The sequence below is a fragment of the Fonsecaea pedrosoi genome (genome assembly GCF_000835455.1).
Source record: "Fonsecaea pedrosoi CBS 271.37 unplaced genomic scaffold supercont1.5, whole genome shotgun sequence".
NCBI lineage: Eukaryota > Fungi > Ascomycota > Eurotiomycetes > Chaetothyriales > Herpotrichiellaceae > Fonsecaea > Fonsecaea pedrosoi.
In genome coordinates this window covers 969,503-992,686 of record NW_013550611.1, presented here as the reverse complement: position 1 = coordinate 992,686, position 23,184 = coordinate 969,503, and the positions used below count along the sequence as shown (strand labels likewise).

At 52.8% G+C, this 23,184-nt stretch overlaps 10 protein-coding genes across 10 annotated transcripts; 4 read left to right on the top strand and 6 right to left on the bottom strand.

The window, feature by feature from the left end:
- Nucleotides 1-364: 364 nt before the first annotated feature.
- Z517_07831 (uncharacterized protein) lies at nt 365-1,038 on the top strand (the record flags this gene model as incomplete). The annotated part of the gene is made up of 3 exons (XM_013426352.1): nt 365-382; nt 431-490; nt 550-1,038. 3 exons carry the CDS (start codon nt 365-367, stop codon nt 1,036-1,038), a joined length of 567 nt encoding a protein of 188 aa, XP_013281806.1.
- Nucleotides 1,039-1,623: 585 nt separating this feature from the next.
- On the top strand, nt 1,624-2,005 carry Z517_07830 (uncharacterized protein; the record flags this gene model as incomplete). Its single annotated transcript, XM_013426351.1, has 3 exons — nt 1,624-1,663; nt 1,719-1,753; nt 1,865-2,005. The coding sequence occupies 3 exons, from the start codon at nt 1,624-1,626 to the stop codon at nt 2,003-2,005; spliced, it is 216 nt and encodes a 71-aa protein (XP_013281805.1).
- A 596-nt stretch (nt 2,006-2,601) lies between these two features.
- Nucleotides 2,602-3,660, bottom strand: Z517_07829 (uncharacterized protein; the record flags this gene model as incomplete). The annotated part of the gene is made up of 4 exons (XM_013426350.1): nt 2,602-3,090; nt 3,164-3,228; nt 3,292-3,340; nt 3,394-3,660. The coding sequence occupies 4 exons, from the start codon at nt 3,658-3,660 to the stop codon at nt 2,602-2,604; spliced, it is 870 nt and encodes a 289-aa protein (XP_013281804.1).
- Nucleotides 3,661-4,089: 429 nt separating this feature from the next.
- On the bottom strand, nt 4,090-6,264 carry Z517_07828 (uncharacterized protein; the record flags this gene model as incomplete). Its single annotated transcript, XM_013426349.1, has 5 exons — nt 4,090-5,208; nt 5,233-5,398; nt 5,460-5,856; nt 5,907-5,989; nt 6,053-6,264. The coding sequence occupies 5 exons, from the start codon at nt 6,262-6,264 to the stop codon at nt 4,090-4,092; spliced, it is 1,977 nt and encodes a 658-aa protein (XP_013281803.1).
- A 589-nt stretch (nt 6,265-6,853) lies between these two features.
- On the bottom strand, nt 6,854-8,133 carry Z517_07827 (uncharacterized protein; the record flags this gene model as incomplete). The annotated part of the gene is made up of 5 exons (XM_013426348.1): nt 6,854-7,172; nt 7,249-7,454; nt 7,514-7,594; nt 7,711-7,946; nt 8,076-8,133. The coding sequence occupies 5 exons, from the start codon at nt 8,131-8,133 to the stop codon at nt 6,854-6,856; spliced, it is 900 nt and encodes a 299-aa protein (XP_013281802.1).
- Nucleotides 8,134-8,733: 600 nt separating this feature from the next.
- On the bottom strand, nt 8,734-10,514 carry Z517_07826 (uncharacterized protein; the record flags this gene model as incomplete). Its single annotated transcript, XM_013426347.1, has 3 exons — nt 8,734-9,196; nt 9,269-10,365; nt 10,431-10,514. The coding sequence occupies 3 exons, from the start codon at nt 10,512-10,514 to the stop codon at nt 8,734-8,736; spliced, it is 1,644 nt and encodes a 547-aa protein (XP_013281801.1).
- A 500-nt stretch (nt 10,515-11,014) lies between these two features.
- On the top strand, nt 11,015-13,295 carry Z517_07825 (uncharacterized protein; the record flags this gene model as incomplete). The annotated part of the gene is made up of 11 exons (XM_013426346.1): nt 11,015-11,128; nt 11,181-11,331; nt 11,381-11,543; nt 11,606-11,690; nt 11,749-11,913; nt 11,964-12,165; nt 12,227-12,320; nt 12,387-12,562; nt 12,615-12,715; nt 12,782-13,092; nt 13,151-13,295. The coding sequence occupies 11 exons, from the start codon at nt 11,015-11,017 to the stop codon at nt 13,293-13,295; spliced, it is 1,707 nt and encodes a 568-aa protein (XP_013281800.1).
- Nucleotides 13,296-13,651: 356 nt separating this feature from the next.
- Z517_07824 (uncharacterized protein) lies at nt 13,652-16,149 on the bottom strand (the record flags this gene model as incomplete). Its single annotated transcript, XM_013426345.1, has 8 exons — nt 13,652-13,753; nt 13,817-14,132; nt 14,190-14,689; nt 14,742-14,948; nt 15,020-15,327; nt 15,387-15,581; nt 15,640-15,658; nt 15,715-16,149. 8 exons carry the CDS (start codon nt 16,147-16,149, stop codon nt 13,652-13,654), a joined length of 2,082 nt encoding a protein of 693 aa, XP_013281799.1.
- Nucleotides 16,150-17,629: 1,480 nt separating this feature from the next.
- Z517_07823 (uncharacterized protein) lies at nt 17,630-19,591 on the bottom strand (the record flags this gene model as incomplete). Its single annotated transcript, XM_013426344.1, has 4 exons — nt 17,630-17,999; nt 18,056-18,232; nt 18,282-19,302; nt 19,357-19,591. 4 exons carry the CDS (start codon nt 19,589-19,591, stop codon nt 17,630-17,632), a joined length of 1,803 nt encoding a protein of 600 aa, XP_013281798.1.
- Nucleotides 19,592-20,295: 704 nt separating this feature from the next.
- On the top strand, nt 20,296-22,832 carry Z517_07822 (acetoacetate-CoA ligase; the record flags this gene model as incomplete). The annotated part of the gene is made up of 9 exons (XM_013426343.1): nt 20,296-20,529; nt 20,606-21,235; nt 21,302-21,337; nt 21,391-21,471; nt 21,526-21,650; nt 21,706-21,770; nt 21,829-21,978; nt 22,032-22,335; nt 22,397-22,832. The coding sequence occupies 9 exons, from the start codon at nt 20,296-20,298 to the stop codon at nt 22,830-22,832; spliced, it is 2,061 nt and encodes a 686-aa protein (XP_013281797.1).
- Nucleotides 22,833-23,184: the final 352 nt, after the last annotated feature.

Sequence of the window (23,184 nt, the reverse complement as noted above, 5' to 3'; positions counted from 1 at the left end):
TGTATATCGTGTTTCTTCTTGCTTGGACAGTATGCGAAGGCCGGAAGAAGATAGCTGAAGACCAATTAACCATAGGTATGTATGATGCATGCGTCATATGGGGACTGTGGCTCCAAACGTGGTGGGTACTGGTCATTGCCGCCGGCCGTTGTGTTAGTCTTGCTCCGGCTTCCGTTGGGAGGTTGTCCACAGAATTGCAGGGTCCGAACCAATCGAACTAGGAACAGATCCATTGGGACGTTTAGATTTATTGCAGTCCAACTTGATATATCGAGCCGGTCAAATTCCAGACAGTATCCAAGATAGAATTCGACAATTGATACTATACTTCTTTGCAGCTGTCATCACGGGGCGTGTCTAAACCATGTCGTGGCTCACCGAGGTGCGGACAACGAGCTTGACTTGCAGCCACTACTGACACCAATCGCAGGACGATCTCGCGACTAGCAATGCCGATTTGTTGAAGAAGCTGTCGTACCCACCAAGCAAGGTAAGTTGCGTCTTCCCAGCAGACGAACGACATTGTCATTGAATCGATGCGCTGTACAGGACCACGATCCGAAACTTGCAAAGGTCGAAGATGAAATCCTCGAGCACTGGAAGGACTTTTCCCATTTCTGCAACTATGTGGCGGACAAAGACCCGGACGCGGGAAAGCGCTTCTACGACCTGGACGAGGCCAACTATTTTGATCTGATGGGGGCGGTCACGCGGCCAGGCTTCCGCCCTCACTACGACCGCATCACTCCGTACCTGGCCCGGGCGAACTTGCGCATTAAAGATCTGGAAATCATCGCCATCACGCCCGAATGCGGCTACGCCACAGCTCACCAGAACTATTACGGCACTGCGGCCGATGGTGAGCCATTCAACTTGACGTACCGGACGACATCGGTCATGCGCAAGGTCGACGGGGTCTGGAAATATGTACACGAGCACTATTCATTCCCGACAAACATGGCCACTGGGAAGTCGGATTTTACCAGCGGACTGCAGGTGCAGGAGAATATGAGCTTAAAGGAGGGCGAAACTGTCTAGAAAACGTAGTATAGTTATGGGGAGAAACGAAGAAATGAGGAAATCATCAAGTTTCCCTGTCTCTCGCTGTATTCCTTTAAATATTATACTTGATGCGTTCCCTAATGTGAAAGAAATAGCCAGGCAATTATAGGGTACTTGTCAACCACTAGCTCTCTGGAATGACGCTCGTCGACCAAAGGTCATTGGAGGTTAAAGTAGCCATATACGTAGACGGGTGAACCTGTCACAGAACCAACCGGGGTATGTGCAAGTTTTCTCCGGTCTTTCATGGCAGGCCGTCGACCCAACGTGGCATATGCTCCGACGCCCTATGTTCCAGGAGTCGCTGAATGATAAGTCGCATGAGAACTCAAAGTTACACCCTGCTGGACAAGATTCCCATTCATTATCTACACAGCAGAGAAATTTGACAGGTGCCTACCATTGAGAGTTACTCATCTTAGCAGGAGAGCTCGTTATTCGACCCCTACTTCTTCTTGTCCGTAAATATGTCGGGTTTCGCAGCCTTACAACCCGCATTTACGGCGAAGGCAGGTGTTTGAAACCCCTGTCCGGTGAAAGTCCCAAAAGCATTGACAGTTCATGACATCGCAGATTACATTCGATGCACCGGTAGTCATTGGTATGTAACGAACCTTGGAATAAATCCATCTGCAACGGTTGACCGTTGGCGACAGGCAAAATCAACAGCGGCAGCCAGCTATACATCGCGGTAAATAGACCCAGAATACCCACCGCACCAGTCTCTCACTCTGAGAAGGATAGCATCCGGAAAAGGGGGAACCGGAGTTTGACTATACTGATTGCTGACTGCCGAATCTAGCTCATCAATGCAGGTACATTGAAGAGCGAGCCAGGCTTTGAGCCTGCCGTGGACGCTCAAGTGTTATTCGGCACCGACCACTTCAAAGTCACCGATGATATGAAGTATGTCACAATCGACGTCAAAGCCGCTTTGAAGTAAGTATAAGCAAATCTCAGATCTTTGTGATACTCAATCATTAATTTGCGACCTGGCTGGCAGAAATGAAGATGGCACAGTGCGTTGCTCTCTCGGTTGTTTTTCTGTTCTTCGATCCAAAATAACATCGAGCTATATAGACCATCTCGTATGCCTACACAGGACATATCGAAATAACTCCTGCTTTTGGTCTTATCCTGACCGGCAGCCCGGAAGCGAAGACGACGGACTTTGGACACGTGTGTGAGTACCCTCCGAAACAGGTCCGGGGCAGGACAAGAGATCGTTTCGCTAATATTATCTATCTCTTTCCAGTCACACATATCACATTCGAGGTCAGTTGTCTCTCAGACATGACATATGGCATGATACCTCAGACTGACTTGATGCTGGAGACTGGCGCACCGAACTTTAAAAGTCTCGAGACCGGCCGGTTCGTTGGGGCTAGTCGGTTTATTGTGAGTGAAGGAGGGAAGGGGCCCGTGATTGAGACGAAGATCAGTAAGATCGTCAAGGGATGAAAAAGTGGAAAGACAGATAGCACCTGCAGACAGGAAAGGTCTTTTTGAGTCTCGAACTATTCAATGAGCCTTCCCTAGCTATGAAGCTGGGTCAAACACCATCTTGTTCCGGATCTTCCCTATCTCAGAGATCTCAACCTCCACCACGTCCCCATTCTGCAGCCATGCCGGTGGCTTCATGAACGCCGCCACTCCGCTCGGCGTCCCTGTCAAGACCACCGTGCCGGGTTCGATCGTCCTGCCACGCGTCAAATGCCGGACAATGGCAGGAATGTCGAAGATCAGATCGTCCGTCTTTGTGATCTGGCGCTGCTGGCCATTCACGATGGTCCTCATCGTGAGCGTGGTCGGATCGGGGATCTGTGCTGGCGACACCAGGATAGGTCCGATGGGCGCGAACTTGTCAAAGGCTTTGGCGTAGCCGTGCTGTCCGCCCGCCCGCACAGGGTCTTGCCAGTACCGCGACGACACATCGTTGCCGACCGTGTAGCCGAGCAAGTAGTCGGCGACGTTGTCTGACTCGGTCAGATCCTTGGCCTTTTTGCCAAAGATGATGGTCAATTCGCCCTGTAACAGGTAACAGACGAGTAAGTACAGTAGCAAGTGAACGATGATCATGGTTAAGAATGTATCTGCCTACCTCGTAGTCCATGAATTGCGCCTCCTTGTGGATTGGGATGTCTTCGTATGGATCTGCCAATGCGGCTGGTCACACGGAGACTAGGCTCAGCTGAGTTCTGTACAACGAGAAGGAAAGCGTCTACTCACAAGGCCCGGCCCCTTTGACGAAGATCATGGGGTAAGGCGGCAGGGGGATCTTGATGGGACAGTTAGGTTGGCTATTCCCATAATTGAGGGCACTAGCTTTACCTTCGCCTCTTCCGCATGTTGACGATAGTTCAACCCAACGCCATAGACGATGGGTGTCGTCTCGATGGGCCTCAAGACTTTGGCAATGGTGGCGGTCGTCTCAGTGAGCTTGAAGCCGCTCTCCCAGGGCAATCCGCCGCTGTAAGTCGGGACAGAAAGCCCCGTCAAATCATCGGACCACCCGTGGCTCGCAGGGACTTCTCCATAATGAACAGTCCGGCTCGAGTCCTCGAATCGGACGAGGCGCTTGAATTTGTGAGCCGTCATGTCTCCCAAGATGATATGTGCGTGAGCAAGATCGTGGAATGGCGGGCGGCGTCAAGAGTGTAAGGACAACACACAAGACCTTTGCGAAGAAGAAACACAGCGTCGATGTTTCGCTGCGGCCAAAGACCCCATGATTCCATTGCCGGATCCAATGTCGGTTAACTATCGTTGTACATCGACTTCCCCTACAAGTCCGGGCCTCGGAAGCCGGGGAAGTTCGCCAGATTCCGGAACCGCATTGATGCAGAAACTCGGAGAAAGCAAAAAAAGGTATAGTCAAGACGACGCTGATTATCTGATTGGCTCTATTGATCACTTGGAAGCTTATTTGTGAATTGTGGGAAACGCCATCGGACGGACGAGATCCATCAAGCAACACATGCATTCAGCACCGAACATCCTCGTACAATGTGATCTGTGAGCCTCTTTTCACTTCTGGAATTCGCCCATCTTGTCCAGTTGATACTCACTGTCTTGACTCTCGACCTCTCCGACCAGGGTGAATTCTCTCGGTTGCTCCTTGCCCGGTGCATTGTCCGCTTCTCCATTAACGCCAGTCTTCTGCTGAGAAATAGTGCTACCGGCCTCGTCAAAATGGTGCCCAACTGCCACTTCCAGGACATGAAACGCCGTGGAACGATGCGATATAGTATTGCCCCTCCAACTTACATGGCCGTCGGGTCGGATAAGTACCAGATCCCGCTCCCACAATGTACGGGCGTGGTCTTCGTTCTTCAAGATAACGTGTTCAAGGGGGATTCCCATCGTCTTGGCCGCCTCGTCAAAGTACTCTGCATGTCCAGCTGTGTCGGTGTCCCCAGATATGAAGTGGACCAGCGTAAAGTACTTGCCCAATAGGTCGAAGATGGCGGTCTTGCCGTCCTTGAGAAAGACATGCGGTGGCCGACTTCCCGGCCAGGTCGTAGGGACATACTCGTGCGCCGTCCAATGGGGTTCTTTCGTCGTTGTGTCGGGGATCGTGATTGTAGACTTGTACCGGTAGCCCATCTCAATGCCACGGTCTGTATTTTCGCCATCGTTAGCCTGGTAATGCTGGTGAATTTCCTGCCGCAGCTGGCGCCCTTTGTCAGTGTCAGCATCGAGCTCGTTGGCGAACCCCTTCAAAATGTTGGGTACGGCGCCATGCACCGCCATGTGTACTCCTGACCGCTCCACGTTGGTCAGAGCGACCGGTCGGCGCTCCTCTTGATAGGACTGCAGGACTCCCTTGCCTGCCCACCCTTGCAACACCGCCGCCAGCTTCCAGCCGATATCGTACGCGTCTCCGAGGCCCATGTTCATACCATATCCGCCAGTAGGAATATTTTGATGCGCAGAGTCGCCCGCTAGATAGATCCACCCTTGGGGACCGGAGTACTGGCGAGCAACTGCCACGCTAGGTCTGTAGGTCGAACGTACCAAGACCTGGTCGATCTTCACTTCGTATGGCTGGTACATTCCCCCCAGGACACGATAGACTGCTTCTTCGGTGCCAATTGCGGACTCGTCGGCGTCCATCGGTAGGAAAAGGTGCGTGGTGAAGGTGTCCTATTAGGACAAGTCAGTAGCGACTCTGGTGGGATAAAAGTGACCTGGCATTCTCGCCTTTTCATCTTGAGAGATCGTAGCTCCACCCATGACGTGCTCTCCAGCCATGAATAGATGCCAGAACCGACCTTGCTTGTGAAGCCTTGCGAGGTCGTTGGACTTGAAGTGTACTAGCAGCACAAATCCAGGCCTGGTGTTGAAGAAAGTACCGTTAGTGTCAATAATGCCTGCCGCTTCAGCAATTTACTTACACCGGGCCACCGTCAAGTGGTATATTCAAGTTTCGCCGAACTCGACTGGAAGCCCCGTCGCATCCGACGGCATATCTGGACCTGAACCTCACTGATTTGGAGGAGTTGAGGTCAGTCACGGTCGCTTCGACGCCTTCTCCTGTCTCCTGAATGGTCTCGAGCTTCCAGCCAAAGCGCAAGTCGATCAAATCGTTAGCTTCTGACAGTTGTTTCAGCCACGCCTCGAATATCTCTTGCGAGATACGCTGCCACGGCTCTAGCGGCATCGTGCCATCATTTCTTTCGGCAATCATCCGCCGGTATTCGTCGACACTGGGGTGATTCCACTGTGTGATGGCAGAATCTTGGCTCAGTCCACTAGATATGAGTACGGTATAGGGGATGTGGGAAGGGACACCTTCAGACTTGCTCAGCAGGTAGACACAGATAGTATGTTTTGATAATTACCTCGCTCCCGAAGGCCTTCAGCAAGACCCAGCTTTCGGAAGAACTCCATGGATCGAACGTTGGTGAGGTCCATCTTGGGCCATCTTTTCAACTCGTCAGTACGAGGGTTCTGCTCATAAAAAATGCTGACTATGCTGACTCCTTACCGAGTGGTGGTGAGGTTGCGTTCGAGCACAACAGATCTGATCCTGTAGAAAGCCAGGACGGTCGCAGTCATCATTCCTACCGGACCGCCTCCAATGATCAATACCGTATCGTCGGCGAGTACTTCTTCCACCTCCTGTTCTTTGACAGGATTTGTGCCAGATGCTCCCTCTGAACCCCCCGCCCCAGGATTTGGTGTGTCTTCCTGCTCCATCTTATTCGCAGCTTTCCTGGCCCAGATCTTATTGCGTCGTTCCTCTTTGAGCACCTTGGTATTTCACTATTGACAGTTCGCCAAGCTCCTCCTCTAATTTTCTTCAGACGTTCAAAAGAAACTTCGACCGCAGTCGTGACGAGTCAGCTACTATACTAGTCTTAATCTTCAGCCACGACAAGATCTACCGTCATACCCACCTAAAAACAGAGGAGAGGAAGCGACAATGCGAGCCGGGTGGTCGGCAGAACTTCCTCCGAGCAATGACCGCCCGCCTCCTGTTCGCACGACCGGGCCCACCGTTACAGGACGAGATCCACTGACCGTGGACAGGCTTCATAGGCCATCTTTTGAGATACTTGATCCGGTTAAACTCAAACAGGATCAACTCGGTATTTTGTAGTGTGCACTCTCGCTACTACACCTGTTTCAGCATATTTAGGAACAGAAGTACGACGTCTGCCCATGCAGCCTGGGTGAAAGCATTCAGCAAGCATGAGTGGGACATGAAATCGATTCGTACAGGACAAGGGCTGGCTTCTTGGAACTCTTTAGGCATTGCTCCTGACCTGACCACAAGTCCAACACTCTACAATCGAGCTCCCTTCTCCTTCTCCGTGACCTGCAAGATTGACCCAATGACGCGTTGAACTGCATCCTCTGGCGTGGCCGACCCCTCGGCCGTCTCACCTTCAACACCGCCTGGCGGGGCAATATTCCATTCAGGAATAACCCGCGTACCGAGCATCGAGACTTCCACAATCGTCCCTCCAGGATACTTGGCGGATTTCACCGTGTCAAGGACGACCTTGGCCACTTGATCTGCGGTGATGCTGACCTGGTCGGTAATGCCGAAGCGCTCGCCGGACCCTGGGGTCCCAGTCGTCCAAATCGGGGTCGACACAATTCTAGTTGGATCAGTAAGACGGACGGTCCGCAGAAGGGAAAAGGATAATAGGGTATCAGGGAGAGCGGAAGACCTACCCAGGACATATCGCCACCACTTTGACACCCTGTAGGGCTTCGGCATCTCCCAGGCTACGTGTGAACCCGACCATCGCATGCTTTGTGGCCACGTAGATGGGAGCCGGATACTGTTTGATGTAGCCCGCCATGGACGCCAGAATGGCGACCACACCACGCTTCGACTTGCCCAAGAGTGCGCGCATGGCAAGCCGAGTCAATTTGATCTGCCAGGTCAAACCGTCGTCAACAGGGATCAAGAGTGATACAACCGCGACAAACTCACCGGGTGATTCACGTTGATGTCGACGGCCTTGTAGCCATCCGCGTCCAAACCTTCCGGGTCGTCCCAGAAGTTGGAGTACGGCTGTTCTCTCACTTTGTGAGCAATTTATCGCCAACAATTGTCCAAAAGAGTACACCTAGGGAGCAACTTATATATGTTCTACGATCTTACTCCACTGGAACGGATGTGCGACTTACAGGTTCAAACACGCCTGCCGAGGCAATGTAAACGTCTGGGACATCCCCAAAATGCTTCTCGCTGGCATCAATCACATGCTGCAGGTCTTTCCATTTGGTCACGTCGCACGTTTCGAACACGACGTTCTTGTTCGCGGTGACCAGCTTCTCGCCCTCCGGTGTCAGACGCAGATCCGCGATGATGACGGCCTTCGCTCCCGCGTCTAACGCAGTCTGGGCGCAGGAGAGTCCGATACCTGCATTGACGAGGTCAATCGATCCATTTAGCTTTCGTCTGCGTGTTTTGTTCAAGGGGTTCGTTGTAGAATTTGCCCCCGTCCCGGGGAGGAAAGGAAGAACTCTGGGAAATGGGAAATGGAACCTACCGGAACCGCCGCCAGTAATCGCCACGATTTTATCTTTGACAGGAAACCCGCTCGTCATGTTTTTTTTTCTTCCCCGTATCTCAAGGTAAGATGTCGTAGATAGCTTTTGGTGAAAGCGACAGGATAGGTAGAGGGACAGGCTTACATACGCCCTTGGCGTTGAGACGAGTGAACAATCTTCGACCGACGTGTCAAGTATATCCGTTTCGTCAGCCTCAAGCAGAATGATGTAACATGTAGCTAGAGAGATTTTTAGCCGGCGCAATCCATGCTGCTTCTCACTTTGTTTGTCTGGGACATGCCGAAAAGGACCTCCTTGGTCTGCGGCACGAGAAGCCTCCGACAGTCCGGCATGTGGGAGTCAGTCCGAGCAGGAACACGTTAGCTTCATGAGGATTCGTCTGAGACGCGTATCATTGCTTTTTGCAAATTGCAAATCATGATACCTGTGTTTGTGTAGAGAAGTCTTGAACAGTCCAGTTTGTACAGGATAAATGCTTTCATCCAATGTCTCTAGTATCTGTCTTAGAATATGCATTCGTTGGACCTGCGAGAGATAAAGAGAACAGGACGAAGATCATAGCATACGACATGCGAATCCTAGATTGTCCTTGAATAACTATGAGTGCTATCTCTCTCTCTTAAAATGTTGTATACTTCACAGCCTCGCCTGCTTCCGCGTCCATTCAATGCCCTGACTCTCGGCCGACTTCCACGCGTTCTCGATGATCTTCGCTTTTTCGGGACTTCGGGGCTCAAATACCATCTTGAACGGTCTCGGTATGCACAAGAACCCGTCTTCAGCCGTCATGTCTGGCTCCTCCACGACTCCCGTGGCAGGGTTCTTGTATTTGTGCAGGTTGTACGCCCACACCGTCCGCGCCATGTTGATGAAGAGAGAGTTCTGGGCCACGTGGAGCCCTGTGCATATCCGCCGTCCGGCCCCGTATGAATAATGGTCTCGGTCGTTCGGGTTGGCGGCATTCACGGCTTCGGCGGTGGTGTAGGGATCGTTGAGAAAGCGTGTGGGATCATATGTGAAGGGGTTTTCACGCAACTTGGGGTCGAAATGAATGGCCCACCAGTTCAGCATGACCACCGAACCCTTGGGGATGAAATAGCTGCCAAGATCAAGAGTCAGCTCGACGTTGCCTCCTTGCGATCCCAGAGAGAAGAGGAGGAAATTTACTCACCCGTCGTACCAGTCGTCTTCCGTGGTTGCATGGGGTGTGCCGAACTTGGTAATGGGCACAAATCTCAGGATTTCCTTGGCCATGGCGCGGACATATGGCAAGTTTGGCTCGTCTTCAAATGTGGGGAGGCGGTCAGGTCCAACCACACGATCCACCTCTTCTTGGGCAGCCTTGACCGTCTCAGGATACATGATACATGCTCTGAGCCAGGCGTTGATGACCGATGAAGTCGACTCGCTACCCGCCTCGACTAGGGAGCCCGCAGCATATGCCGCTGTGAGCTCGTCAATGCCATTCTTGGCTGGATTTCCAAGATAGAAATCCTTGACGAAACAGTCGGGGGCGGTGCCCTCGTCGACCTGTTTGACCAAGTTGCGGTACAGGTCCAGGTAGACTTTACTGTCATATTTGAACCACTCCCTTCCAATATTGTACCAGTTTTGCACCATCCACGACGGTAGGTAAGTTAGCGAAGGGAAGGCATCAACCAGCCAGGCGCCAGGACTCGCCATAGCCACGAAGTGCTTGAGGACCGTGAAGATCTTCTCGATGTGAGGATCATCCCAGGAAGCCACCCGCTGACCATACGTGATGGTCATGATCAGACTGGCGGCGTAGCGGCGGTTGTCGTCGTAAAACTTCTGTGGATCCGTGTTGTGTAGATAATCGTACAGAACTTGCTTAGACTCAAAATCTTGCACCGGCCGGTACGAGTTGCTCGCTGTCAGATTCAAGCAGGCGTGGCTGACCCTGCGGACGCTGCGCCACCGCTCACCGTAGTTCATGAAGAACGTTCGAGCTTTGCCGCTCACATTGTCAACCATGGGAGCATAAGGCCGACCCGAATACTTGGTCCCACGCTTGTCCATCAAATCCTTGACCACTCGAGGGCTATTGAGCCAGATGAAGTGCGTCCCACCAATCTTGGTGTACACCAGCTCGCCATACTTACGGGCCCATCCCCGTGAGATCTCGGGGACTTTGCTGGCGTCGACAAGCGATGGGAGACTCCCAATGATAGGATAGCCTCGGGGCCCTGGCGGCAGATGTTTGAGACGTGAGTCATAGGTGACAGCAAAGTAGATGACATATCCGATCTGAGAGCTTGGTCAGAAAGCCCTCCCCCCATTTGATGAGGCTGCTTGCAGGCTCAATCACTCACAAGGAAAATAGCGGCGAGTGCAAAGGTCGTGGGATAGGGCACATGGGCCGAAAAATGGCTGGTCACATGCTCCGAGATCCCCATGGCTCGAGTGTCAATACAACCTGGTCGTTGGTGTGATGGGAGTAACGACTTCCAGCCTCATGGGAGAAACAACAAGGCCCAGTCCAGAAGTGCCAAATTTGTTTTCTAATAGTTGACACACCAATCCGACCAATCCGACTAGACGACAATCAAGCACGAACCTTTTTCTCCTCTGTTTCTGGGTTCCGGAGAGAATCAGGTCTGTTCGAATGAGCCTGGTGGCCAGGTAGGCTGCGGAAATGGTATCCAGGACACTAGCAAGCCAAAAGTGGCTCCGGGAGCCTATGGTCACGCTGGAATGGGCCGGAGGAGGTGAGTCGCTTGCCTCCGATTGCTTCACTCGATATGGATGTGGGTCCTGCCGTCATTCCGAGCAAGGGAGAGCCACATGCTATAGAGCACATGATCGGAGCCCGGCTATTTTGGAGTATGTCGAAGGAATGACGGTCTGCAAGAGTCCTGGCTGTCGAATTGGTATGTACACATCAACCTCCAATCTTATGAGACAAGTGAGTTCCAAGCACAGCTTCAACCTGGCAGATCATCAGACTTTGATGGCGTCCCAGAACCATCCAGTGGCCCTCTGGGCCGTGGTGGCAGCCGCTGTTGTCTTCGTATGCTACAAAATTGCTCGATATGGGATGCGTCCTAAAGATTTCCCACCAGGCAGGTGGCACCAATCTTTCCTTGGATGAGAGAGACTTGGAGACGGTACTGACTGGTCCAAAAGGGCCGAGGACATATCCAGTACTTGGGAACCTGCTTCAGATGCCGATGAAGAACTTCCATCTCGAATTCCAAAAATGGGCTAACGAATGTACATATCACGGCGACGTGATCTACCGACCCTCGCTAATTCCTATCAGATGGTCCCATCATGTCGTTAAAGCTGGGCGGTCAGGATATGATCCTCCTGAACAGCCCCGAAGTAGTCAAAGATCTCATCGAGAAGCGAAGCAACATCTATTCGGCCCGTCCAGACCTCTACATCCGCGAATTCGGAGACGGCTTGAACATTGCTCTACGAGAGTGTGTGCACACCCTCTTCTTTTATCGTTGGACAAAGGTCGCTAACCCTGCCGCCCGTCCAGCAACGATGAAACATGGCGACGCCAACGCAAGATGTACCACGTCCGTCTCAACGTGAAGACAGCAAACAGCTATCTCCCCTATCAGGTACGAACTGTAAAAAGGACCAGGACTGTGTGGAACATGGACTGAACGATCTGGCTAGATCTTTGAGAGTCTGCAGCTCATGTATGACATGGTAGAGCATCCCGACAACTGGGTAGGCAATCTACAGAGATATACGGCGAGTATCGCCTCCACCGTTCTGTACGGTTGGCGAACGCCCAACGTGTATACGGGATATGTCAAGGGTCTTATCGAGGCAAGTCTTGTGTGTTCTCAGCTCCCCCCCCTCTGCAGAACGCCAACAGAGGTTTCTAGTGGATGGACCGAACGTCAGCAGCGATCAATCTGCAGCCGGTCGACTTTTTCCCTTTCCTTCGTCCATGGTATCGGGTGATGCCGGTCTGGATGAGCTCTTTCAAACGCGCGCTCTCCGATATTCAGAAACTCGAGGATCGGCTTTTCTACCAACTCCTCGAAGGAGCCAAGGAGAAGATCACCCTCGGGAAGAAATATCCCAGTAATACACACTGGTGGATGGGCTGTTTTTGGGTGACCAACAGACTAACCCAAGTCTCCAGGTTTCATTCGAGACATGCTCATTGACAAGGACGCCGATCGCCTCTCCGAGAGACAAATTGCCCATAATGCAGGGCATGGTTTTGGTGCAGCAACGTAAGCTCACATGCAGGAAGCATGAACTGACCCTTCCACCAGAATCTCTTCTGACATGATTCACAGAGACACGACTTGGAATACGTTGCTAGGCTTCGTCAAAGCGATGATCCTTTTCCCCGACGTCCAGAAAAAGGCGCAGGAAGAGATCGACCAGGTCATCGGTGCCGAGTGCATGCCTTCCTGGGAAGACCGGGAACGCCTTCCCTACATTCGTGCCGTGGTGGAAGAGACGCTGAGATGTATGCTGGGCCCCTTGAGAGGGCGGACTCAAATGCTCACCAAGGCTTGCAGGGGCTCCGAGTCCGATCAGCGGCGCCGTGCCACATTCGGTGGCCTGTGACGATGTCTACAACGGCATGAAAATCCCCAAAGGCGCCACTGTCATGATGAATGTACGTTGTCGTCAAAGGTTTGAAGGGTCGCGTCTGTCTTTACAGGTGACTGACCAGGACAAATAGATATGGACCTTGAACCACAACACATACGAAAACTCTCGCACTTTTGATCCGTCGCGTTTCAGTGCAGAGGCGACCCTGAACGAGAGCTACGGCATCAACGCCGACTCGCTCAACCGACCACACTTCACCTTTGGTGCGGGACGGCGAGTATGTCCTGGGTTCCACGTCGCGGAACGGGCCTTATTCCTGGCCATCTCACGACTACTATGGGGCTTTGAACTCCACCGAAAAGTGGACGCGAACGGGACCCCTCTTCCTATCAACCGTGACGCCGTGACGCCCGGTTTCATCGTCAGGCCAGAGGCCTTTGAGTACGTTCCCACCCTCAAGTTCGGCAGTGCTATATCAGCTGATAATATGCCGAAACAGATGTGACATCCGACCGCGAGGACCGGAGCGCGTGGCCCTGATCAAGTCAGCGTGGAAGGAGGCCCAGACAAGGCTGGACGCGGATGGCAATTTCAAGGAGGAGTTTTTCCAAAGCATGCTCTCCAAGAAAGAGCGCCAGTCATGAGGCGGGTAGGAGGCTCTCCGAGTTATGAAATAGGAAGGATGGCGAAGAAAGGCAGTCTCTTCTTGAGATTCCCGCTGCGTGTCTAGCCCAATGGTGGCAATGTCGCAAGAGCACAGCAGGTTCGTGGTGGAGGAATTTCACGTATTCAATCTACCAAATAGACAACGTGGGCTCGAACAGCATTACTTTCAACCTCGATTACTTCATCCCGACGTAGCGTATAGCAGAACGTACATTGATTTGGCGTCATAAACAGGCTAGGTTGACAGGTGAATTACAATAAGTTCATAACCGTCCCTCTCCTATTCGTTTGAAAAATGAATACACGGGGCGACTACACATCAAACCCAGAAGTTTTATCTGGGAATATTCTGAAACCATTGGCGCGGGTCGGCAAAGTCAGCCAGACTACTCTGCCAATCTTCGAACCCGATCTCTGACATGTCCGAGGTGACAAACTAAACAAGGTGCGGGTTAGCTATGTTACCGTTCAAGTCCACGCACAGTGCAGAAGGACGTACCTCGGGTAAAGGGAAGTCTGGACAAGGATCTGAGAATCTCGGCAGCATAACGTCGGCGGTGTTGGGAGGTTGCTGATCCGCGTGCTGGCTGGTCGACTGCCTTCTGGCTCGCTTGACAACTTCCCTAGCGTACACGACGCATTTGCGAGGAAATTTGAAGACGAGCTCAGAGCCGCTGGCGTATTCCATGTAGCCAAAGTGGCCGACGATTGCGTCCATCAACGAAATATCCGAATTGGCCGTGGGGAGGGTCGGGTGCTGGATGAGGTGGAGGAACAAATTGATCAGGCCCACGAGTGGAAAGTAGAATGCCAGCCTGCCCGACGGTTAGTTCGATGACCGGGTGGATAGAGGGAAGCCGGAAGATACTGACCATACGGGCGAACCTGCGGAGACAGTCAAGCCTTGGGTGGCCATGATGATGTCTCTAGCAGCAGAGGCCACGATCTCGGTACTGCGCTGCCGCTGGGCGACCACGCGAGGACTCGAGCTGAGCGCCAATCCGGGTCGGCTCCACGGTTGACAAAATCCTGCATGTATCGCGATGAGCGACCCGCTGTAGATAAACCGGGTGAAGATGATGTGTTGAGGCTGGATGCCCGGTGGTAGATTATTCGCTCGGTAGGGTGGGCTGCTCCGGAAACACGGCGCCAGAGACTCGTACCAGGAGAGCAGCTCCTGATGGAGATCCTGAACCACCGTCAACGTTTCCTCGGGACTCTGCTGCATCGCCTTGACGGTCAATAAACGCTTCAAGATCAGCGACGAGATTTTGGCGTGGTTGACAGTGTTGCGGAAAAATTCGAGATTGAACTGGTGGCCGGGAAGCACGACGGTCGGAATGGGGCAGCTGATGTCGTCGTCGTCAATGGCCTGAGTAAGTACTTAGCCTTGCACGGCAGAGCCAGGGGGAGAGTTTTATTACGCTAGGTCGGCCCGAGCGATATGCCAGGTGTTTGTCGTACATGTAGAGATTCCACCAGACGACGTTCCGAACTGCAACATCTTCCTCTCGGAGCTGCAGGGCCTTGTTCGCCTGGAGATGCAATCCCTTGGACTGTGCCAGGCGGACCGCGTTCGAGAGGAGCATGTATTCCAAAGCCGGGCTTCCGAGTGCTTCGGCGAAGAAAGCCTATCGGGAGAAACAAGAGTCAGAAACTTTGGAACACTAGAAAACATGTAGTGGACGGGGATTTCTTGTACCATGCTTAGTAACGCCTGGATGGCGGTGATGCCACTGCGCCCATAGATGAGGTCCGTGTGCACCGACAGTGCATTTTCAAAGTACCGCCACGCTTGGGTGCGGGCTTCAAAGAAGGCGGATGGGTAAGCGCCCTCGGACAGCGTGATCCTACAGCCCGCTGCGTAGACCGTATTGCGGAGTGCGTACCAGGCAGCGTCCTGAGCAGGCCCAGAAGGAAGCTTACTTTCGAATTGGGCGCGAAGCTTCTGCTCGAATGCTTGACGATGGATGCATCCGAAAATGGCGTCTAGGCCCTGGTCAAAAAATGCTGTACGCCTACGGTCAACTTCACTTTCCATTATCATGTTGCTCCCAGGGGAAACCCACCTGTCGTCCATTTCCATGCCGTCTGAAAGTCTGGTTCGGGCGTTCTTTCCGACTGCACTGCACGCTCCAGCTTCTCGCTGCGCATCACGTCGGCCGTGAGTCTGAGGGCGAGAGTTCTGAAGTCCGGCGCGCCAATGTGGTGCGAAACCCAATCAACGGCTGGCTCTGAGCAGATTGAAAGATACGAGGAAGGACCTAGGGGTGTTCTGTCAGCAAGCTTCTTCGTTCTCACTGGACCAAGGCAGGAGCTAACCGTGGACTTCGCTGACATCCTGTTGCACTCATTAGCAGGAACATTCTCACCTGAACTGGATCCGAGCATACAGACCTCGATGCCTATATCAGCACACGACCCTCCGGAAGTTGTGGCAGGAGGCGATACGGGCTCTTGAACCGAAGGATGACTCTCCTCCCCAGGCGGTATTTCTTTGGGGCTGAGGGTTCTCCGGACAGAGTGCTCTGGCTCTCCGTAGGGTGGCGGCTGCGTCACCTCTGACGGTGCTCGGAGGTTGGTAGATATACAGAGTGCAGAGGAGTAAGTGTCGTCGACAGTGGACAAGACTGCATCAGCCCATGGCTCAAAGGCATTCGTATCCACCTGGGGCATATTCCCGGTGGGCTGCAAAGGCCCAGCCGATGATATAGAGCCTGCTCGAGGACTCTGAAACTGGGTTGTTGCGGCTCCAGCCGAAGGTGTAGGGGCGGCCACAAGGATGGTGTCTTCTTTATTCGCTTTCGAGATTTGAGGGCCAGGTACTGACATCGCAACGGCGGCCCCAGGCTGGGGTGGGATTTGCGAACTCTGGAGGAGCGCCTCTAGGCGCGCAAATCGTTCATCCAGCGCCCTATCCCGATCCTTACGCTTTCGTGTCCTCTGCTGTGCTGGGGGGAACCAGCACTCCTCGTTGTGATCCTGCGTCACAGTCACTCAGCTGGTCCCTCAAGACGTTGCCTTGTCTATATATATATATATACCAAACAATTTCCACATGGTTTCACGCCGCTGCCTGTGAGAACGAATGACCGAATCAGCACGCGAGCAACAATACTTTTGCAGATGGAGATGGAAGCTCACATCTGGCCTTTTTGATGCGGCAGTGATTACAAGCAAGTGTGCACTTGGGAGCCTGTCTCGGCCCTGCCATCTGGAATCGTGGCGTGTTGAGTTGCGATAGAAAATGGACGACGGGATCTACGATAGAAAGTGACAATGATGAGACAAGTGATAGCTCCGCTCATACGAACGTAGTGTCGCCCAGCGAGAGAGCTTTTTCCTGCGAATTATGGGATGGGGGAGGGAGGGTTTTGTGGGGTTTGCGGGGTTGTCCAGGACGCCGTGTCCGGGGAGCATGACCCACTGTTTACACCTTCGATCTATGCCTCGCGTTGGATGGTGCATCGTTCTACGGTCACCCCAGGGCCAATAGAGTCTTGATGGCGAGGGTTCCAGCTATTGAAAGGAGGATCGAGGTGTTGCTAATGCAGCTCGTTCGACTCGTGCACGTCCTCGTCGATCCTAGACATGAAAAGGTTCGCATTAAAATCAATGCCCTAGGCCGAAATGCCCGGCCAACACATCCCTGCAACGAACTTGACCAAAATTTCACAAGGTACATCACCTCTATCTGTCATCTTTGATAGCTCGAGGGGTTTCGATCATGCATCTCCTCTTCCAGCTCAAGAGAATCACCTGCACAGCATTGCGAACAGGATACTCTCTTTGAGGCGTGCCCCTGGTAGAATAACAAGTGACAGCGTTCTCAAACTGGGCCCCGTGCTTTGCCCAGTCCGGGCTCCGGAACAGACGACGAAACTTGGTTCCGGCTTCCGGACCAAAGGGGAAAATTCCAGCTTCGCCGAGCTCACCCCGGGTTCTGGGAAGCACAGCCTCCGATTGGCTGCAAGATTGTCCGCCAACTCTGTTGAAAACACCATCTGCCATTTTCGGATAATGGTGGGGATCGTGCGATCAGGCGCCACTGTGCGCCGGCGAAAGTACACGAATATTTGTAAATGGAACTTGTAAATGACGAAGTATACATGTGCCTCGAGATAAGCCTATTACCAATCAGGGGCCACACAGTTGTCTCGAACCAGCAGGGTCCAGGCAAAGGTAGGCACGGGGGAGCTCGGCATTATTGGGGCGTCCCGTCGTCTCTCTGGCGCGCCTGATTTAGTACAAGCCTTAATGAACTATCTTACAACTGCACGGTACCGTACCGCCCACAGATCAAACGGTCGACTCATAACCGTGTTCCCGTCGCTATCGATGCCAAATCTTCATGCCCGAGGGCTGAGCGGATCATGTCGGCGACTTTCGTCAGGAGGACAGTCTCGACAGCTTGCGCGCGTTGTAACAGGTCAATTCGCCCCATCATACCTTGTAACTCGTTGATTTCCTCACTGATGCCATTCTGAGCGCTGCTGGTGAGAGCATCAATCATATTCTGAATGACCTTGGTGACGTACTGCACCCCTTCGGACCGAGTGTTCATCGCATGAAGGAGCCGCATGAGATGTCCGAACCGTCGAATGTCACTCGATGTGTACTCTGTAAGCTTGCTATGCATGCGCATCAGATGGACTGCAACAGGCAGCATGATCCAGGCGGGCCTAGCTTGGGTATCAGCCATGAGAAATCCTAACTGTGATCATTGGCCCACACATACAGAACAATGGGAATGTCCTCGGTCTTTGCAATCTTGAGGAGCTCGCCAGCCTGAATCGAAACAGCCTCGGAGACTTCCTTCAAGCTGCTCAAGGCGTATTTGTGTAATAGCCGCGAGATAGGTCTGCTGGTATGCGAAGAGCGGATCAAGGATTCGTACAGTGAGGCTTTGGTGGACCTGGCAAGATTGTCAGCCATCCTCTCTGACCGGGATGTCGTTCGCTTACGTGTAGATGATTCGAGGAATCAGGAGCTGGACTTTGGACAAGCGCGACAGGCTGTCTTGGTCGATGGCAGACAGAGTGGTCTCATAGTATTCCGCCCACGTCTGGAGGTGGAACTCGAGCTCCGTGACCTGCCTCAGGTGCTCATTGTCCAGTTTTTGTCTCTCCCGCAGTGAACTTGCACTGTCGAGGCGGCCGACGTTGCTCTGTAGAGCCAGTATCTCGCACATGATGTTTGACAGCATACATATGGCAACAAAGATCTGATCCACGTCCTTTTGTGGGTGGCATTTCGACCGAGGTAACGCTGGATTGCGCTCGCAAGCCCAGAATTCGGGGAGTTTTCCCAGTGCGATCCTTCTCAACTTGTTGGGTCGGCAGAGTGCGAATGCGAGGACCCGGTTTCGAACGACACAGCACCACCATGTGCGAACATCGTGACAATCGGTGCTACTGTATAGCCGTCCCAGGATTGCATGGCGGAAGGCTTCATCGATCCAGAAGCTGTTTACCTCTCTAGAGTTGTTGTACGGGCTCCAGTGGCTCAAAAGCAGGGCTGTCTGTGTCAGCGCCACGTGGCCTTCTTTGGTGAGAGTTGCTGTCTGATACAGACTGAGAGTGTATTCGAATAAGACCTTTTGTGCCTGTGGTACCGTCCCCAGACCCGAGACTTGCCTCTCCCCGTCGCTCAGGTGCGGGAAAGTGACAAAAAGGACGGCTTGCAAAACCAGCGACTTCAGGGAACCGTCATCAGGAACGTCATATCTGGTCTGATACCACCGGTAAAACTCGGCTGCATTCATGGCGGGGCATAAGATATACACACTCGTCATGAACAGCTGAACCAACTTGTCTTGCAGTTCGCGGGACAAATACGGGGAATCAATCTGTCTGCTATGCCCCATCTTGCAAGCGTTTCCAACATCTGGAGGTAACATCCACTCCCGAGGAGGTTTCTGATGTGTTGGCGGCATAGAGTTTTGTTCGATCAAGCCAAGCGACTCTCCTACTACATCCATTCCACCTGGCGATGGTTAGTTGTGTATTGGGAACGAATCTGCACGAATCCAGGGCTCACATGAAGAAAGTAACATGCTTTCCACCTCACCGAACGAGCTCAAATGCGGTGCAGCGGGTGGGCTGGATTGCTCTAGTACAAGTTGCTGGTACTCGTAGGGATTAAAGGTGTCCATTGCCCATGAGGTGGGAGAAGCACTGCCAGCATCGAGGTCTAGACTGATAAAATCCCAGATTGGATCTTCATTGGCGGCGGTTGGGTGCTCTGGGGTCAAGTCGCATGCGTGTTGAGACATTTTGCCCTGGCTTCAAAAGCCGAGTACACCTTCGGCGCGACAAGCAAAGCCAGCGAAGCTCGTGCTGTTCTTGTTTCGGCACCCTTCAAGCACCAACTTGAGCAAGGTGAATTTGCACTTTGGGGCGTCCTTTTATGTGTTTATCAGGACTGAAACGTGATTAATTGCCTTTGATTGCAGTTTCATCGGCTATCTCCGGAGGTATAGCCGTAAATAAGGAACTTTGGAAGCGTCAGTCGATCGCTCTAGCTCTCATCTTCAAATCTCTTCCCCGTCGACAGTGCTTTTTCATGCTGTCAGCCTGAACAACAACGAGCGGCCGAATGATTGTTTATACTGCCATGAATATTTGGCCAACAGTTGCTGGTGGCAATGGCCCATTGAACCCCTTCCAACACATTCTCGCAGGGATCATTGCGGATATCCTCGGCCCGCGCAAGCTCTAGGCGATTGCTTCCCAAATTGGCAAAGTATTTCGGAACACCGGAGACCGGCAATCTGTCTCCGGTATTCCGAACCATGTGCCGAGACCCACCAGAGTCGCTGAGTATGGCTAGCTTGCTGCCAGCACCAATGAGCAAAAGATTTTGGTGGACGGCCACTAGTTGTTCGCACATATCACCTATCCAAGCAGCATTGCTATAGCCAGCACCCAAAGCTTACCTGTCTGTCGCACTTTCCGCCACATCTTCCTCCCGCGAAATATGTCTGAGCGGCACGCTCCTCGGCTGGTCTGGACGCCCCAGCACCTGGGCTCGACTCAAACAGATCGCTTCCTTCAGTTGGTCAACCACCGACATGACTTGCAGTTACGGAAGTACAGCGAATTGCACGCGTACTCGGTCAATCCTCGGACGGCATCCGATTTCTGGGTAGACTTGTTCATTTTCTTGAGGATCAAAGCAAACACTGGGCCATTGCTCGGATATGTGCGAGCGGTAAGTTGAGCGAAGATCGCTGTTCCTTGGCCTCGGGGCTGGGTAAGATGTTGCTGACTACGACTCGCTTCTTCAGGACGCTCAGAGCATGTTTCCTCCTCCCTCGTTCTTTCCTCAAATCAAACTGAACTTTGCCGAGAATCTCTTGACTGGCAAGTCGGAGAGTGAGATAGCCATTCACGCCTGCAATGAGGGCGGGGTCAATTTGCGTTCGATCACCTGGGGAGAGCTGATATCGCAAGTGCGGCAGGCTGCAGATGCCATGGTGTCATTTGGAATTGGGCAGGGAGGTCGGGTCGCCGCTGTCATCTCGAACAGGCCTGAAACCATGGTCTTGTGTCTCGCGGCACTGTCACTCGGTGCTATTTGGTCTACTTCTTCCCCCGATATGGGCGAACAGGGCATCCTGGATCGGCTGTTCCAGATACGTCCGAAACTAGTCTTTGGGGAGACGGCGGTTCTCTACAATGGCCAGATGAGGGATCTCAGAACCAAGCATCGAGACTGCGCCGAACGGCTGGCAAAACATGCGGAATTTCGAGGATACTTCTTGCTCGAAACAGAGGGCTTTGGGTTCCAAGGACATGCCCAGAACGTGAAGATTGCTCCCTGGTCAAGCTTCATTGGTCAGAGCACGGGACGGGGATTGACATTTGCTCAACTGCCCTTTTCTCATCCTGGTTTCATCGTGTATTCGTCGGGTACAGTAAGGCTGACACCACACCCGTCCATCCCTCTTACCTGGTTAGAGGAGACTGATATTCCGTTGCAGACAGGGCCACCCAAGTGCATTGTACACAGTGCTGCTGTATAACTACCCACCCTCTGCACACCATGACACGCACCGACTGACCGCCACAGGGACTGCTGCTTCAAGTCAAAAAGGACAGCATATTAGGCTTTGACGTCCAAGATGGAGATGTGCTGCTCCAATATACCACAGTAAGTCCCTCTCTCCGCATGAAACAAGGCAGTGTGGCCTTACCACAGAGATAGACAGGATGGATCATGTGGGCTATGGTCCTTTGCGGACTCGCCTACGGCGGACAAGTTGTGGTATACGATGGCTCGCCGCTAAAGCCGGACAAATTGGTCCTCCCTCGCCTCGTTGAGAAGCTCAGGTCTATCTTTGAGAGTCCAATGGTGTGTATGAATAAGTCCTGACTGGCTTCATAGGGTCACATTATTTGGAACGTCGGCACGCTTCCTATCCGATTTAAAAGCAACCAACACCTGCCCACGTGAGTAGAACTGAGCAAACTGATGATAGAGCAAGACTTTGCTGAGCTATATGTACAGGGGACACCTTGGACCTATCTTCACTTCGGACGGTGACATCTACCGGCAGTACGCTGCCTGCCGATGTCTGCGAATGGTTCTACGAGAAAGGCTTTCCCAAACACATTCACCTCGCATCGACCTGCGGAGGTACTGATCTTGCCTGTTCTTGTATGGTGGCCTCTCCTTCTCTTTGATGGGGCATCGTCTGACTGTGATGCCAGTGGTGAGCGGCAACCCGACGTTACCTGTTTACTCGGGTGAAATTCAGTGCGAGAGTCTAGGGATGGCAGTCGACATAGCCGACGTGAGCAACGAGACCTTTGTCTCGGTCAAAACAAAAGGAGAACCAGGGGAGTTGGTGTGCACCATGCCATTTCCAAGCCAACCTACAGTTTTCTGGGGCGAGGACGGCGCCAAAAAGTATCAAGATTCGTACTTCAAGCGCTTCGGTAGGGGGGTATGGAACCAAGGAGACTTTGTGCAAATGAACACGGACACCGGAGGATACGTGATGTTGGGAAGATCGTGAGTTATCCCACTATTCCTCTGACCCCCTCCGTTCTTTGGTTGACATTTTTTTTACAAGTGATGGTGTGCTCAACCCTTCCGGGGTTCGATTTGGCTCGGCCGAGATCTACAACGTCGTCGAAAAGTTCCCCGAGATCGAGGACAGCATCTGTGTCGGGCAGAGACGTGCGACTGACAAAGATGAGAGCGTCATCCTCTTCGTCAAGATGAAGGGCAACGCTATCCTACAAGACGAGCTCAAGGAGAGGCTGCGACAAGCCATCCGGTCGGCACATTCACCCAGACACGTTCCAAAGTATATCTTTCAAACCCCAGAGATCCCCTACACCATCAACGGCAAAAAGATTGAGATCGCCGTGAAGCAGATCATCTCCGGGAAGCGGGTGACTCCTTCTGGAACGGTGGCCAACCCAGAGTGCTTCAAGTTCTACGACAGATTCGTCCGCATCGAGGACATGGTGCAGAAGCACGACGGTGCAAGGCCCAAGCTCTAAGCTCTAACCGGGCGAAGCAGCAGAAAGGGCGAAATAGATCTATATTACTTGTGTCTTGTGCCTGGGTGTGGCACAATCGAGGGCCTCTTGGGAGTGAAGAGTTTGTACGGCAGAAAATGGCATTAATTGTGCAATACGGCACATGGGAGCTACGAGGATGAGTGTTTGAACTCACCAATCGATCAATCTCAGCATACAAAACACCTGATGGTAGCTCGCAGGCCCGCGCCCTGATCCCGCGGACAAACTGACCACCAGCGTACAGTGGGACCGGAGGATCGTTTCCTCTTGTTCCGGGCAAGGCTGGCTGTGAGACCCACTCGCTCTCGACTGAAACTCCACGTTCGTTGTC